At 32.2% G+C, this 16,275-nt stretch overlaps 1 protein-coding gene across 9 annotated transcripts in view; it reads left to right on the top strand.

The window, feature by feature from the left end:
* The window catches only part of LOC149797543 (putative phosphorylase b kinase regulatory subunit alpha), a 180,993-nt gene that overhangs the window by 102,327 nt on the left and 62,391 nt on the right, over positions 1 to 16,275 (top strand). For 6 of the 9 annotated variants that reach the window (XM_089962405.1, XM_089962407.1, XM_089962410.1 and 3 more), the window contains 5 exons: positions 5,624 to 5,668; positions 7,327 to 7,540; positions 11,055 to 11,130; positions 13,487 to 13,564; positions 15,652 to 15,728. In XM_089962405.1, coding sequence (XP_089818531.1) covers positions 5,624 to 5,668; positions 7,327 to 7,540; positions 11,055 to 11,130; positions 13,487 to 13,564; positions 15,652 to 15,728 — 490 coding nt within the window. The remainder of the gene's footprint in view (positions 1 to 5,623; positions 5,669 to 7,326; positions 7,541 to 11,054; positions 11,131 to 13,486; positions 13,565 to 15,651; positions 15,729 to 16,275) is intronic. The other 3 variants (XM_089962413.1, XM_089962409.1, XM_089962411.1) reach the window with 1 other exon arrangement.

Below are 16,275 nucleotides of genomic sequence, written 5' to 3'. Positions count from 1 at the left end.
AGTTTACCTCAGACGACATATGTACCCCTTTTACAATTAACCTAATGTGTTAGCATAGACATATACATGCCATTTTATTATACAAAATAATTGGGGATTTTTGTTTTTGTTTTTTCCACTTAAAGCTCAATATTAGTTCAGCTTAAAATGAACTAAATCATAAGTATGTCTTTTTTTGTAAGAAAATGTTAAGTTCATATAGGTATATTAGAGGGGTGCGGTATTTGCCAATTTTTTAAAATTATTAATCTCAGCATTTATGTTTAAACTTAAAAATTAAAGACAATTTTGAATAAAAGCGTAAAGAGTTATCACATTGTTTTTTTATTATAAAAACAGCTTCAGGTAAGAAAATTATTAAAAGATTAGGAATTTGTTCCGAAATCATTGGAGTACACCAGCAGCAAAGATTTCATTGAAAACTTAATGCTAAATTTGCACTTGTGTTGTCTTCTATTGCTTGTCAACTGGGTTATTGAGAAATATATCAGAAACATTGCCACACATTGTCAAAAGAAGGTAACAGGCTATAAATTTGCGATAATGTTTTGTGTTCATCGGATTTTGAAAGGGAATTATATCTTTGTTAAACAGCATGAGTTGTTAGTAATAGGATTGTTGTCAAGATGTGTTTCTACTTCTGAAAGAAAGGATTTTAGTCGTAGATGGGAAAAGGAAATTGGTAAAAATCACTTAAACCTCTGGATTAATTGCTGTTTCAACAATATTGTTAAAATATTTAGAGGGAAAATATAGTAAACTTAATTGATTTGAATTGAAGTGCTTTTGAGCAAATCATTAAATATTACTAAAATATAAAAATATAAGAATTTTGTTGTAGGAGTAGGTGCTGTTTTGTGATGAAATGGTTAATTATTATCCAGCTTTACTGTAACATTATCTGATATTATGTTACATTCCTGAAGATACCTTTTCTCATAGTGGGACACGTGTATGTGTGTATATATATATATATATATATATATATATATATATATATATATATATATATATATATATATATATATATATGGCAAATAACAGTCCTTTCAAGTGCACTTGATCCAGCAAGGGATCACATGTGGTCAGAGGTTGATTAAGATAAATGCAATAAATTTGCAACAAGTTGAAATAAACTAGTCAAAATACAATAAACTTAAAGGTTTAATTCCTGTAGAAATAGTCCTGTAAAGTTTTGCAAAGACAATGGTTTGTATGTTTATATCTGCTTATCTTGTCTTTGTTTTGTATTTACCTTTGAAAAAGACCCATTAAGAGTCCAAAGGACTCGGGCTAGTTAGATACTAGTTTTGAACTGTTTGTTTTCAGTGCATTGCATTTATATATATATATATATATATATATATATATATATATATATATATATATATATATATATATATATATATATATATATATTATTAGAATATGTTACATGGAATGTTTTATAAAAATTTTACATTTCTACAGAGATATGGTGTAACAATTAAATGAACATGATACTGCAGGCTACAGAGTACATTGTACTTGTTCCAAATGTGTGCTTAATCTTACAAGCCAAGTTTTGCTAAATTTTTATTACCTTCTTGTCATGTAATTCCTCCGTGTGCTTCTTATTGCACTTCAGATTGTTTTGCATAAATTTTTCAGGTCCAATTTTGTGCTTAATCTACATTTTGTTTTTAAGAAAAGGCTGTTTAGACTGTACATTACACGGCTGATATATTTTTTCCAGTACAATTTTATGTCTCTTGTCCTACATTTTGTTTTTTAAATAAAGGTTATCCCAGCTGTACATGACACTGCTGACAGTGAGATATCTTAGGAGTCAGCTAATTATTCTAGGAAATTCACTTGTAAATCTTTCTTATTTATTTTTTATCTGTGCCTGATTTGTCATAATTCTGTTTCAGAGAGAGATTGATATGGAAACTCTTTAATATGGCATTTATAACAAAGGAAAAATTTGATTTTTTTTTATATTAAAATGTACAGATCATATGAACACTTCCCATGATCCATTGCAATGTAATGTGGTGTAGTTTAAATTCAGCTGTAATTACCTGCAGATCATATGGAAATTTCCCAGAGAGTAAGTTGCATTGTATGGCAGTGTAATTAAGTATTCCTCTGTGGGCCCTGGGATATAAAACAGGCCTAATGTGCACCCTCCAGCATGTTGTAAGAGGTGACTAATAGAAACAGGAACCAATGTGGCACAGTGGTTTGCTTGCCAGATTTGTGACTGAAAGGGTGCAGGTTAGAATCCTACTGATGGAATAGTTGGGTATGGCTGCTGTGGTGTGTGTACAGACAAAGCTCTTTGCTCCAATCACCTCGGCACTAAATAACTTACCTGTGATGCTGTGCTGTTAAATACCAAGTCAGTCGAAGCCTACAGTGAATTGTATTACATGTGTCACAGTTCAGTTTCCTGTTACGGAAATTTTTTTTCTTCCTCACACTGAATTAGCAGCCTTCATTTACAATGTAGCTATAGTATTTTACCCACCTGGCAGTTTATACCACCTATAGATTTTATATGTAAAAAAGCATCAAAGATTAAAAAATGCTAAAAACATAGTCCTTTCATTCATTTATTTATTATTTCTAAGCTGATTGTCACCAGGTGTCCTTAACACTGTTGTCTTGTTCACATTTCAGACCAAACAGAAGGTAAACAATGAGCCTGCTTGTCATTCTATTCTAGTCCCTAAAAAAGTCTATTTTCATTGATGCATAGAAGGTAAAAACTGTCATCCACATCAATATTTTGCAGTGTACAGCAAATAATATTTCTCAAAAAAATTTAACAAAATAAAAAGGGCAAGCAGTGTCACTATTATGTACATAGGTTCAAAGGCTGTAACACACAAAGTTATCTAAATGTTTGAACAAAAATTACTTCTGCTCTTTGGAAAATTACTGACCATGGTGGCTAATAAAAAAACTCCCATTTGGTTTGAAATTCAAACAAGATGACAGTCACCAATACAAACAGGTTAGAAATGATAAATTGATGAATTAGATGATTAACATGATATAAATGATAAATTGATGAATTCAGTTCTTCTGAATTTATTTTTATATCATTGATACTTTTCAATTTCAAAATCAGTAGGAGGGTACAGACTGCAGGTAATCTTGATGGAGGGTGAATATTATAGGAAATTTTTCAATAATGTTAAAAACATTTGAAAAGGAAATATTTTAATTTAATTTATGAGAAAAATTTCATAACAAAATGAATACAATTTCAAGATAATGTCAATTGATGAAGTTAGAGGTGATATATATGTAAATACTGACTCGGTTACCTCTTCATCTTTGATAATATTGACTTATGATAGCTTTATCCCATGTTTGAAATGCCCCAGGTGGCCATGTAGTCTAAAGCTCTCGCATTTACTAATCATTGCCATCTCGTCTCTGTTTGCATGGGTTGGAGTCTTCGGCTCAGCCAACGTGTGTATGTGAGAAAGCTTGCCATGAGCTTTCTTTGGATTGATGCTTTTTACCAGGGTTGTCCTGGGGTTTTCTCCACCAGTTATGGTAGCCGTGATGTATAGCCTATCATGTGCTGAAAAATGGCATTAAAGCTACAATAACAACAACTATCCCATGATTGATGTCGATGATAAAGTTACGAATTCATGTACCATTATATTAGTAAGCTGCAAACAGCATAAATCCAGATCTGATCTGCCTTTGCATAATTTATGTGCAAATTAGGGTATACACTGTGAACTTAATATTATAAATATAATGAAGATTGTAGACATAGATCTGTGAGCATATCTGGGTCTATTGTATTAACATTTGGCCATGCATTTATATAAGGAAATAAGTATGAATATACAGTTGTTAATAACCTTGGTTATAATTTCACATTATAATCACATTGTTGTAACATTGCTTAGCATCACATTCACATATATATATCCATTTAAGATTTTATTCTGCTTAGCTTCTTTAAAATAGATTTTCTGAATAATTTTCCCATGATTAGTTATAAATAGTGAAAGTTCATTTAATTTAATTTTTTTGTATTTTTTATTTAAAAACAAACTAATGTCATGGTTAGAAGTATACCCTTATGAGCAATACATCATAAGGTATAAATGGATGTGCAGATTATTAGGAAAGACGTGCTCTGTATAGTATATATATATATATATATATATATATATATATATATATATATATATATATATATATATATATATATATATATATATATATATATATATGTGTGTGTGTGTGTGTGTGTATGTATACATGTGTATATTGATGTAGGATGTCATCAGTAAAGCTGTATAGTTTCTGTCAGTTTTTAATAGAATATATTTTGTGCATTTCACAACCAATGCTTAACTTTGAGACTCTAAGAAAATCGTTTTTCCCCTTAATTTCTTTAAAATTACAGTTAGAACACCTATTGCCCTAATACTGAGTTGAAATATAGTTTCAGGGAGTTGGATTCCTGGTATTTTTCAAAATTGAATACCATATATCCAGTCTTTGTATCATTTAGGATCTAAAATTCCACGTACCATATAAAATAATATAAAAGAATATATTTAGAATATAGATTGCATATTAAAAATGTCAGTGTTTCCAATTCAATTGCATGCTTGTATACCACAGTACTACATAAACTCACAAGCTTGACAAAGTTAAATGTTGTGTTTCACTTCATCAATCAGGTAATAACACTATAAATGTGCATGCGTTAAATAAAACACTGCATATTATGCATGTAGTCAGAGTTGTAAAAGCATGCATGTATTACAAATGATGATTAATGGTTGTAAGTTAATGATTTACAGCAAGTTAGGGTACTTACCCTGAAAGTCTATTGCATTGTGTGCAGGTCATAGAGTTTGATATTCCGTAACTTTTCCAAAGCAGTATTTATTTTATGTTAGCATTGACCTTTTACCACATCCAATTCAGAGGCAGCTTATTTTCAACTAAGCAATTGCATCTTTGAACTTCACAGTAACTGTAGATCATTTTAATGTTGCACCATAAGCTTATTATAGTTATTTCCCTTTAAGTGATTTTTTATTATCATTTACATGTTGTATCATAAGATTATAATAATTACATCCCTTGAAATGACTTCCACTGATCAGCTGGATCATTTTCCCATAAGCCGGAATTAGATCTTGTGAATTTCTTTGATGACTTTAACGATTTCGATTTTCAAAAGCACATATGTCTTATTTAATACTAGAATAGAGTATTAAGAAAAACATGGAATAAATCACATCTAAATTGTTTGGCCCAGTGATACGTTATGACATTAATTTATACCATTTACAGTTGTGCCCAGGAGCTTGATCCAAGATATGGCAGACATCTTTTTCTAGGGGTTTTTAATTTAACTAAAGCGGGAAAGTGTGTGTGTGTGTGTGTGTTTGTGTGTGTGTGTGTGTGTGTGTTCTTAATATGTGCTCTGAAAAGGATAGGGCAAGAACTTGAGGTCCAAGAAAATACATTTTACAAGCTTATCAATGAAGAAGTGTAGAGGGTTTTCATTTAGCCACTAATACTGGCAAAACAGAGCATACTAAAACTTTTACTACTGTTTTTTTTGTTCTTTCATTGCTAACTTCAGATGGACAGAATAGTAGATACAGTATTTTCCACTCCCCAACTGAAGGTAAGGGAATAGGAGCAAACTGCATGAGCTTTTAAAAATGTGAATAAAAAATGTCTTGAGGACAGTCACATTTTTATTTACCCTAATTAAAAACTGTATTTATTTAGTTTCAACATTTATCACACAAAATCTCAGCTTGGACTGTTTTATTATGATTGCACATGAAGTTATCACATTTTGCTTTGAGTGGCTCTGGTATAGCATGAGAAGGTATTTGTAGCTTGAGAAACTAGAAAACCTGGTTGAAATCGCCAGCATTTAACAGGCATTGCAGCCCTCTTCAGGATTTCTTAGCAATAATAAATGAATAATGTATGAAGGTTACTCAGTATTAGTTATAATATACTATTCTACCCTGAGTCCCTCAGAGGAGCAAACTATTGTAAATATAAAAACAAAAACAAAAAATGTAGAACATAATTAATAACATTAAGTACAAAAGCACAAAGTATATGTGAAATGCATTGACAGGATAAATTGGAATGCATGTATTTTAAGATTTACAATGAAAACAGCCTTTTCGAGATAAGATTTTTAAAATTTTGTTTTGAACACATTTAGATTTGTTTCTGATCATATGATTTTGGGATTTCCATACAATAGCACCAGAGTAAGCTAATGATTTTCTGAAAGTATTTGTTTATGAAAATGACGATGATGTGAACTATTTGTGTTATGATTTTGCTCATAATTATGAAAAACTTTGTGATGAAATAAAGAGCTGGCCAGTATGTAACTAAATGGATGCGGACAGGAAATAGTACCTATCCAATGACTTTTTTCAGTAATATTTGTATGGTGTCCTGCTGGCACAGCTCTGTTCTATTTATGTTTGTACAAAAAGATATGCTTTAAATTTAACTGCAAGAAAATCTTTGTCTTGTCCAAAAATTGATTATTATGTAATTATGTCACAAATTAAGAAAAATTGTTCAGTGCTGTATTATTACAATGGAAAACAGGACCTATTCTCCAGAATTTTTGTGCACAACAGTTCTACGTAGACAAACAAAAGAATCAACATGCTAAACAGGCTGAGAGAAGAATCAAAGTTTCAGATCATCTGGAAGATTTTATGAACCTAAATTCTGGTTAAGATTACAGGATGTTACAATTTTGGAACATTTCTAAGCAGATTCATGACCAAAAATTTCAAGAATATTGGGATAAAGCCTTGAATCATAATGTGGAAAACCATGCTGAACTCTCTGCATAATATCTTGTTTATCTTCTTTTATGAGAAAGCTACCATGTCTGTGTGGCATGCAATGAACAAAATCTTCAGTTCATCTACTTTTTTTTTAAATGCTTGGATAAATAATGTATAGCTTTTGTTTATCTTGATAAAATATATTTACTGCAGTTTGCCTTAACCCAAATTTAATTTACATATTTCAGAACTATATACTGCTATGTTGTTGTTAAGAATAATAAACAAGAAGTAATTTGTTTTCAAAAACTCAAAACTTGGTTAGAAGCAAGGAGTATATTGACATGCTTAAATATTGTAAAGACCTTCATTTTTTGGCTTTATACATATACATACAATTTTTAATTATTAGTAAATATTATCTCATGGGTCTAACATGTCTCCTTTCAATTTATCAGATATTTAGTTAATATTACAATTTTAAAATATATAATGTAATCTTTTCTAGAGAACCATTCTGTACATCACTTGAAAGGTTCTCCTTGTCCTAGTCCAAAAGGATCACCCACGATGCAGCGGAAATATCTGTTCATGGATCCGAAGCATTTCCATTCTGAACTTGAATACGAGAATGTGAATGTCACAGAACTTTTGGAACAATTGAACCAAACAGAAGTTCTCTCAGAACAGGCTGATGTGATTCATTTTCTCTTTGTGAAGAAGTAGGTACATGTTTGTGTCTATATATATATATATATATATATATATATATATATATATATATATTGGAATATAAGACTTTACTAAAAACTGGAACATAAGCCATGGCCGGTTTAAGAATCAGAATTTGATTGAAAAGCAGTACATTTAGGACACTTTTAATGTGGCACTACTGACATATATGTCAACACTTTTGATACATTGCTGTTTCAAATTTTTCATGTGTATGAGGGCTTATTAAGCAGGTCCTCGCATTGTTATTTTTTAAAAGTTTCTAAGTAATTTTTTCGGAGCTTAACTCAGTACACCTTTTGTTTTACACAGCCCAGCTTCAGTATTAGTGGTAACAAGGCAATTGGGATCTGGAATTTTCTGTGCTTTATTAGTTAGCATTATTGTAAATTGTACAATAATGTTGTATTGTTTTTGTATGTCATACATCCATTCTACATGTCATTGGTTCATATGTTAACTCAAGTTTGTTATTGCTGCTTCTCGTAAACAACTTGGAAGATTACAGTGAAACTCTACCCACATTGACTTTAAGATCTGCTTGATGCTAAATGAAAAGTTTGTTTCTTCGACAACCAATATGGCTGCTATGGCTGCTTGATCCTAAATGAAAAGTTTGTTTCTTGGACATCCAGTATGTTTGCTGTGATAGTCATCTTGGAAATCTTGTTGTCCTTACTTCATCTCCTGATAGGATGATCATATTAACGTGGAGTTTTCATAACGAGTCTTCTTTGGATGTCATAATAAAACTGTCATGACAGTCATCTTAAAAGTTTTGTTGTTACCATTCCAGAACAGTAAGTCATATGGATGTTTTATGATATCCACTTGGTCCTAAATGAAAATGGTTCCAATATGGCTGTCATGATGCTGATTACTGTTACCAAACTGCACAGACCCAGAGACCACTCTGGTGGCCTAGTGGTTAGAGTGCTCGCCTCAGATGCAGGAGGTCACGGGTTTGAACCCCAGTCAAATCATACCAAAGACTTATAAAAATGGTACTTGCAGCTACCACGCTAGGCACTTAGCATTAAGAGGTTAGTGTTAGGACTGGTCAGCCTGGTGCCATGATAATGTGACTGGGAGGGACATCATGCTACATGTCTGCGGCATGATGCCCGAGTGCTAGACATCACTATAAGCAATCACACTGTAAACATCGTAGCGATATGACTGAAAAATTGTTAAAGCTACATTAAAAATCCAAATCACACACACACAGACCCAGACTGGCACATTATTCAGTGGCAAATATGGGTGTGTGCAATATGTAGTTTGATCCAGATGATATGTGAATGTATTTAGTAATTGTTTTATTTTGTTTGTTTATTGTTTTATTGTGATTATTTCTGCCACTTGATGCATTTTCTTGGTCTTTGACATGGCCAACTAGATATTCATTTCAAGCAGCTTATTATCCAAGCACTACTTTCAGGTAAAAACACTTTGTAGGATTTGTATGCCTTGCTTTCTAGGTGGTTTAAACTTCAGTGTGGGCTGACAGGGACATTTTTTGGGTTTCTTGAATGGGATTGAGGCCCATTAATTTTTAACAATTTTTCTTAATGGGGAATAACATTTTCAGAAGTAATTTGCTATAATCAGAAGTTCAGCAACAGTTAAAAATATTTTTCCTTGGGATCAGGTTTCATCTGCGTTAGGATTAGGATCTTTGTTTTCTTCTGATGTTCCTCTTAAAAAAATGTCATATTAATAATTTTTTGAGTATATATTATCAGCATCATTGTTATATACCGGCTTTATAGAGTTTAAATAAATAAGACTTTTTGGTCTTGTTTTAATAGTTTTAATCATTTAATTAATTATGCCTCCATTATATGGTAGGAGGAGGAAATATACAAGTTCTTTGGTTGTGTGCATAATTGTGTAATAGCGTGCATGGCATTAAACTATGGTCAGTCTTATTTTTGTTCAATGTTATCTTCATTGTAGTTATTGCTGCATTGAAGAAGTTTTAGAGCATGCATATTTATGAATATAGAACCCTTAATAAATAGAACGTCACTGGGACTTGTATTTGATGCTTTCTTACCTGACATGTCTAACACAATGTATTACAGGGGAAATGCTTTAACATGGTAGTTTGGGTCCATAATACAGTGTATTACATGGACATCCTGTTATAACATGGTAGTTGGGGTCCATAACACATTGTATTTCTGGGGAAACCTATTTTAACATTGTAGTTGGGGTCCATAACACATTGTGTTACAGGGGAAACCTGCTATAACATGGTTGTTTTGGTTCATAATACAGTATATTACAGGGGAAACCTGACATAACATGGAAGTTATGGTAGTTAGGTTCCATAACACCATGTGTAACAGAGGGAACCTGCTATACCATAGTAGTTGTGGTCCATAACAGTGTATTACAGGAGAAACCTGCTATACCATATTTGTTTGGGTCCATAATACAGTGTATTACAGGGGAAACCTATAACATGGTAGTATTGTTGTATAGCACAGTGGATTAGGGAGGAAACCTGCTATAACATTATAGTTGGACTCCATAACACAGTGTATTACAAAGGAAACCTGCAATAACATGGTAATTGGGGTCCATAACAGTGTATTACAGAAGAAACCTGCTATAACTTGTTGGTTGGGGTCCATAACAGAATGTATTAAAGGGGAAACCTGCTATAACATGGTCATTGGGGTCCATAACTGCCAACCACATAACTAATCAACCTGTAGTATAGTAGGAGTAATAAATATTAGATGATTGTGTGTATAATTCTTTTGGGGAGGAATAGCAAAAGAAAGAAAATGCTAGTCAAACATAAATAAATCTTTTTATAACTTTCCAATTTACATGGCAATCTAGATTAAATCTGCACTGTGATTGATGAAAATTAATAATTGTGATCTGTAAGCTGTATGTTTTTGAAACGTAACAGAATTTTTTTTTGTCATTTTGGATGATGTTTTGAGAAGTGTCATGGAATAAGGGACATCTAATACAAGAAATTTTGAGTCCTGATGCAACCATGTTATTAATGAATTAATGTTATAACAAAGCATGTTATAGCAGGATTTTTTTGTATGTCTAACCATGTGTGACTTTTTAGTGACAAGTTTCTGTCAAAGTTTATTGACATGGCACTGTTTGTTATTTGACTCAGTAACTGTCTTCAAAACCTTTTCACCTGAGTTGACTAAGACGTAGATGCCGAGCTATGTCTTTAAGTCCAAATTCAAGTGCCAATAACGTTGATATTCATTACAACTGAGATATTAAACTCAGTATGCTTTAGAGGGAGGTAGTGTTACAAGACTAGTATTGAGCATTTAAGTTCGGTACTGACAACTTATTACAAGCATGATTACAATTTCTAACTTAATGGAATACCAAGACCTACTTTCTGCCGAAACTTAAATTGTACAGTGTTTATGGCACTGCTCATTTGCAAATAGAGAAAATCTGCCCATGTGGTCTGATATTAAATGCAATCAAAATTTTCTTTTTCAACAGAGGCCCAGACTGGGATACAGAAGTAGGAGGTAACAGTTGTACAGTGAGAGAACTTTTAGTGGAACTGTATGAAAAGGTCAGTAAATCAGTAGTCTTGTTCAATCAGACCTCTTATATGGCTCCATGAGATTTCTGCTAAATGAGTATCCAGTTAAAAAAAAAAATCTTTGTTATGCTAAAATGAGCCTTTCTCAACATTTGGAAAAGTGATTTTGATTGGCTGAAGAGATGAAGTGTTGTAATTCGTCATTGTAATAAATGAGATGATGTCACATCTCATGTAACAAATGAACAGTTTCATTGGCCGATTGAGATGTGCCTTCTGCAATGGCATCTGTTTGCTAACCTTTGTTTAACTAAAAAAAATTAAGATTACAATAACATTTTCTCATATTAATTGCTCAAAGTATATCTTGACAAATTTTGAGATAACAAGGAATACTTTTGCATTGTCACTTCTGTAGAGTTTGATCAGGACACCCTCTGTACGTAATAGCAGTCAGTGAACCATTGTACCAGACTGTCATATGACTCAGACTCAAGAGTGGTTGAATAAGACTAGTAAATTAGATCTCAAGTCTTCTATTTCCCTTGTTTATAGCAGGTACTCATACATATTGGCATACACATAAATGAACTTAAGTGTACATGTGCTATTAAGTGTCTTAAAATGCACAGTTAGAAAAGGTTACAGTGAGAATTAAATTTACAGTATTGTTTTATTTGAAACATTTAGAATTTTCTGATATGTTTGTACTTGGATTATTTAATTGAATTTTTGCAGTGTTCATGATCTTAGATAATTAATCTGCAGAGATTTGTATTTGTTAAACATGACCCCTGTGCACAGTTTAGGGTGGGTTTAATAGCACCTACTCATTGGGAAGGGACTAAAGTGGCTAACTTGGCACATGCATGTACATTATTTTTACATTCTTGCTTAGGTTTGATTTTTCTTCGTGTCCAAAGAGATTATCTCCACCCTGTACATACAGTTACACCTGTAGTCATGAAATAGGGTTTGGGAATGAATCTTGATGAATACTACCCTCTTCACAAAGTATGTCACTATTACCCATATTTCATGCTTCACTTTTGTTACATTTTGTGTTTGAACGGAGCATGGTAGGTCATTGAATACTTTTTCTTTGCAGGACACCTGGCCTTATTTCATATCTTACTGACATAGGTTAAGTTTTTGCATTTAGTTGATGACAACTCACATTTTTGTTTGCTATTTACATACTGTCAAACTTGGTGAGTGGATGCATCAGAATGAGCACTACTGCCTCATTGCAGAAGTAGGTAGATACTAGTCATAGCTCAAGTAGGACATCAGAGAATGTATTTTATGACATGGCATATGTAATTTAGTTTGAAGTTTCATTTCTCAGGTACTATTCATGCAAGAATCTTTAACTTTATGATTACATGCATCTCTGTTAGTTCTACCACCTTACAATAGAAGCTCATCATCACCTATATGTCATCATTTACTGGCTTTGGTTAAGTTTTATGACCACATGGCCACTTAAGCTTATGGTATACTATATGTATACTCTTCTACCTAAAATCATGTAACATTGTGAGGAGATTCATCTTGATAAGTACTATATCCTTTAATATTGCAAAAAAGTGAAATCTCTCTGACCAGTATTTCATGTTTTAGTGATGTTGATGTTTAAATTAATTTTTTTATAATCATTAAACTTGTTAATCAGATGCATATCTATTATTAATACACTCATACAATCAAAGAAGTCACAGTGACCTATATTTTATTCACTAGCATAGTTTCAGTATATTTATTGTTGATACATGAATTGTACTTCTGATGTATATATTATGCTTCTGATAGTGGTCATATTTAGTCTGGTGACATTCTGGTTGTCACTGCAATGGTTCGCAAAGTTTGTGACTTTCACCTAGTCAGATCTTGGTTTAAAGGGGTGGACAGTGACATAAGCTTTCAAAGCAGATTGTAAGAACATAGATATACAAAGAAGAAAACAAAATGTCAAATTATGATCAGCATGTTATTGAACCCTCCTTTGATGTCATACAAGCATTTTTTTCTCTCAGAATCATATGAGGTCTTTTATTCTTTTTTTAAGGGGACAGTATGTTGGTGTTCAGATCAGTTTAATCTGATTTTTTTTCTGCATAATGGATGTTTACAATGGCTGCTGGAGACTGAGTTTCATGGAGACAAGCAGTGATTTTTATTTACATTATGGTTTTCACATAAGTAAAGGAAGGGAAATGTCAGAGCTTATAATTAACATGATAAACAATAAGTAATGTTAGAAGATTGAAAACTTTTGTTCTTTGAAAAGCTATATTAGTGTATTATGACTTAATTTATCCCGACAAAGACTGTTCTTTGCAAATCTGCCTGTGAAATGTACTGTTCATTGTCTATTGATTTACAGGCTGGTCACTGGAAGCAGTGGTGGCTAGTACGACATTCTGCTGGCATGCTTAGGAAAAGAGTAGAAGATTTAGCTCTGGTATGTTCTTCCTTTTCTTCCCAGATTTATCCAGAACTGACATTCCAAAATAATAGAAATTCTGATTAAGTGTAAAATGAATAATTGATTCATACAGTACACACAGATTGGATTGACCATGCTACACTTGTGCTGGTGAAGAGTGATATTGAGTGTAGTTCAGTGACATATACTAGAATATATCGGGCAATTCTGTACTTCGCTTGACAGATGCTAATTCCAGTCAACATTGCAGGCCTAAATTTTGGTCTGTATGACCAGTTAGTGGATTACCTTATGTATTTGACTCATTCTTCAAAAATCAAACATAAGGTGATAAACCAACCTGCCATAAAGCTATCAGTTTAAAATCAATACCACAGTGGAGCACAGGCCTGATTTCACCAGTAATAGCTGGATGCAGTTGTTTGAAAGTGGGGTGTAATTAGGGGACAATTATACTAGCCCAAGTGAAAGATGGTAACGACACTAAGTGTGTACTGTACATGAAAATAATAATGCAGTACTCTCATTTATCAAATAAAGGACATTACATGCAAATATGTTAGATTAAACAAAATATCAAATAACAGATATTAACACATTGGAAGTACATTAATATTCATATGTATGCAAGATTGTAAGAGATGTGACTAATTAGACATGTTGAATCACAGAAGGATGAGAACCTAATGGATTGTTGTGTTGTGTCTGTATGAACCTAAAAGGCTATCCATTTCCAGGATCACAAGGTATTAAAATGATGCAGATGACGCTTGTATTGTTTAAGTGACAGTAGATAAAGACACTGGCCAAATTAATGGGTAATGCATATATTTCATAGATTTCAAATCCATATTAATATGGCAGAATCAGAATGTGAGAGCGGAAGTTAACTTATAAATTTAAATGAGACATTTCATATTTTGTAGTAATAAAATCTTATGGATTGATTCAGTTAAAATTGCAAAACCAAAAACTTCCAAAAGATGTTTGCGCTTGCCAGATTTTTTCCCCCAAATCTTAACATAGTTACTGGATATTAACAAAATTTATTATTTAAAAAGAAAGATTAAAGAAGCTGTTTTTAATTGTAAATAAAAGGATACTATTTCATTATTTATATGCTGGAAAAACAGTAATATTCTGTCCCATATTTGCAGTTACTTCCGGTTTAGTATTGTTCCCTTTAACATAATATGATAACCTGTATTTTCTTTGATAGTATAAAGTTTTAGCATGGAATCTTACCCAACAAGATGTTTTTAAACTTTTCTAATGATTTAAGAAATTTATAATTTTCTGTCAGTTCGCAGACGTAAGGCCTAAAAGGTATATATATAACTTACATAGCAATGATGTTTGGTTGAGTTTAATGATAAATTAGCTCTCATAACAGTATTGTATGATGATAAAAGTTAGACACATCACATGGAGTATGGGACTCATATTAAGACTTAGGTTGACCAAGAAACAAGACGAGGGCAGTCTTTCATTGATAGGATTCTGATAAGTCTAGAGAATAAGAAATAAGGTTTGATATGTACACTGTCTTATGCTTTGGAACTTGAATTTGATGGGGATTTAAATAATTAGGTAAAGATAACAAAAAACTGCATGGAATAATTATGAGCACCCTATGTTGAATGTCTGGTATGTTGAGTTAGCAACCCATCATTTGCGTGTGTGAGAAAGAGAAATTTGTGATCTCAATAGTTTCAGAATTATGAATCAATGATGATGTTTGCCCAAATATGCTCACTGTGTGGTTTAATACATCATGAAGTGCATATCAGTCATGCTAGCAATTGTTGATTTTATAAGGAACTCATTGTTAATTATTGATTGTATAAGGAACTCATTGTTAATTATTGATTGTATAAGGAACTCATTGTTAATTATTGATTGTATAAGGAACTCATTGTTAATTATTGATTGTATAAGAACTGATTGTTGCTTCAGAGGATGACTGATCTAAATGATCAGCCTTTTCAGTTGCAGCTAAACTCTGCTTGGATGGATGCTGGGGAAATTGTGTAATTTTTACATGATTAACTAATGTTTATTTGTATGTAATTTACAAAAGAATATTGAATCCTCTGTTTCAGGCAGCAACAGATTTGTTGGTAAGACAAAAACAGTTATGTGTGGGCCTCCCACCTCATAGAGAGAAGATTATCACACGGTAAGTGTGTATGTATGTCATGATCTTAATCCTTTCCACTGTTTAAATGATCTATGGCTAATACTAAAACAAAAACACTTGCTACAGTAATGAAGTTATAAAATGATTTTATGGTGTGTTTTCACACCGTCAAGACATGTCCTATATAAAACCATTTAGTTTTGAATGAGTTAGCACAGAATGCTGCATATGTGTGGATCAGAGATTGAAACTTTAGTGGGGACCTTTATTTTTGCAGAGTATCCCTACTAGTGGTAAAAAAAAAAACCAAGACATGTACTGTATTACAACCTAGTCTCATGACCTGTTATACATTATTAGCTGTTTCTGTTGTGACATGACAATGAATAAAAAGCTTTAAATATTACACATTTCTACTTATAATGTTAGGTCATTGTAATTGATGGACAACATGACCTTTTGTGCCAAAAAATACATTGTGTGTGACCTCATATATTATCAAAGCAAATAGGCCCATGAGAATTAAATAGAATGAAGATATCCCAAAAGTATCAAAATCACAAGCCACAAAATGTTCATGTCAACT

The sequence above is a fragment of the Sinohyriopsis cumingii genome, chromosome 6, assembly GCF_028554795.1.
Source record: "Sinohyriopsis cumingii isolate HCF-2022 chromosome 6, ASM2855479v2, whole genome shotgun sequence".
NCBI classification, from domain to species: Eukaryota; Metazoa; Mollusca; class Bivalvia; order Unionida; family Unionidae; genus Sinohyriopsis; species Sinohyriopsis cumingii.
Note: the sequence above shows the minus strand (reverse complement) of the source record. Positions and strands in the feature narration are given on the sequence as shown.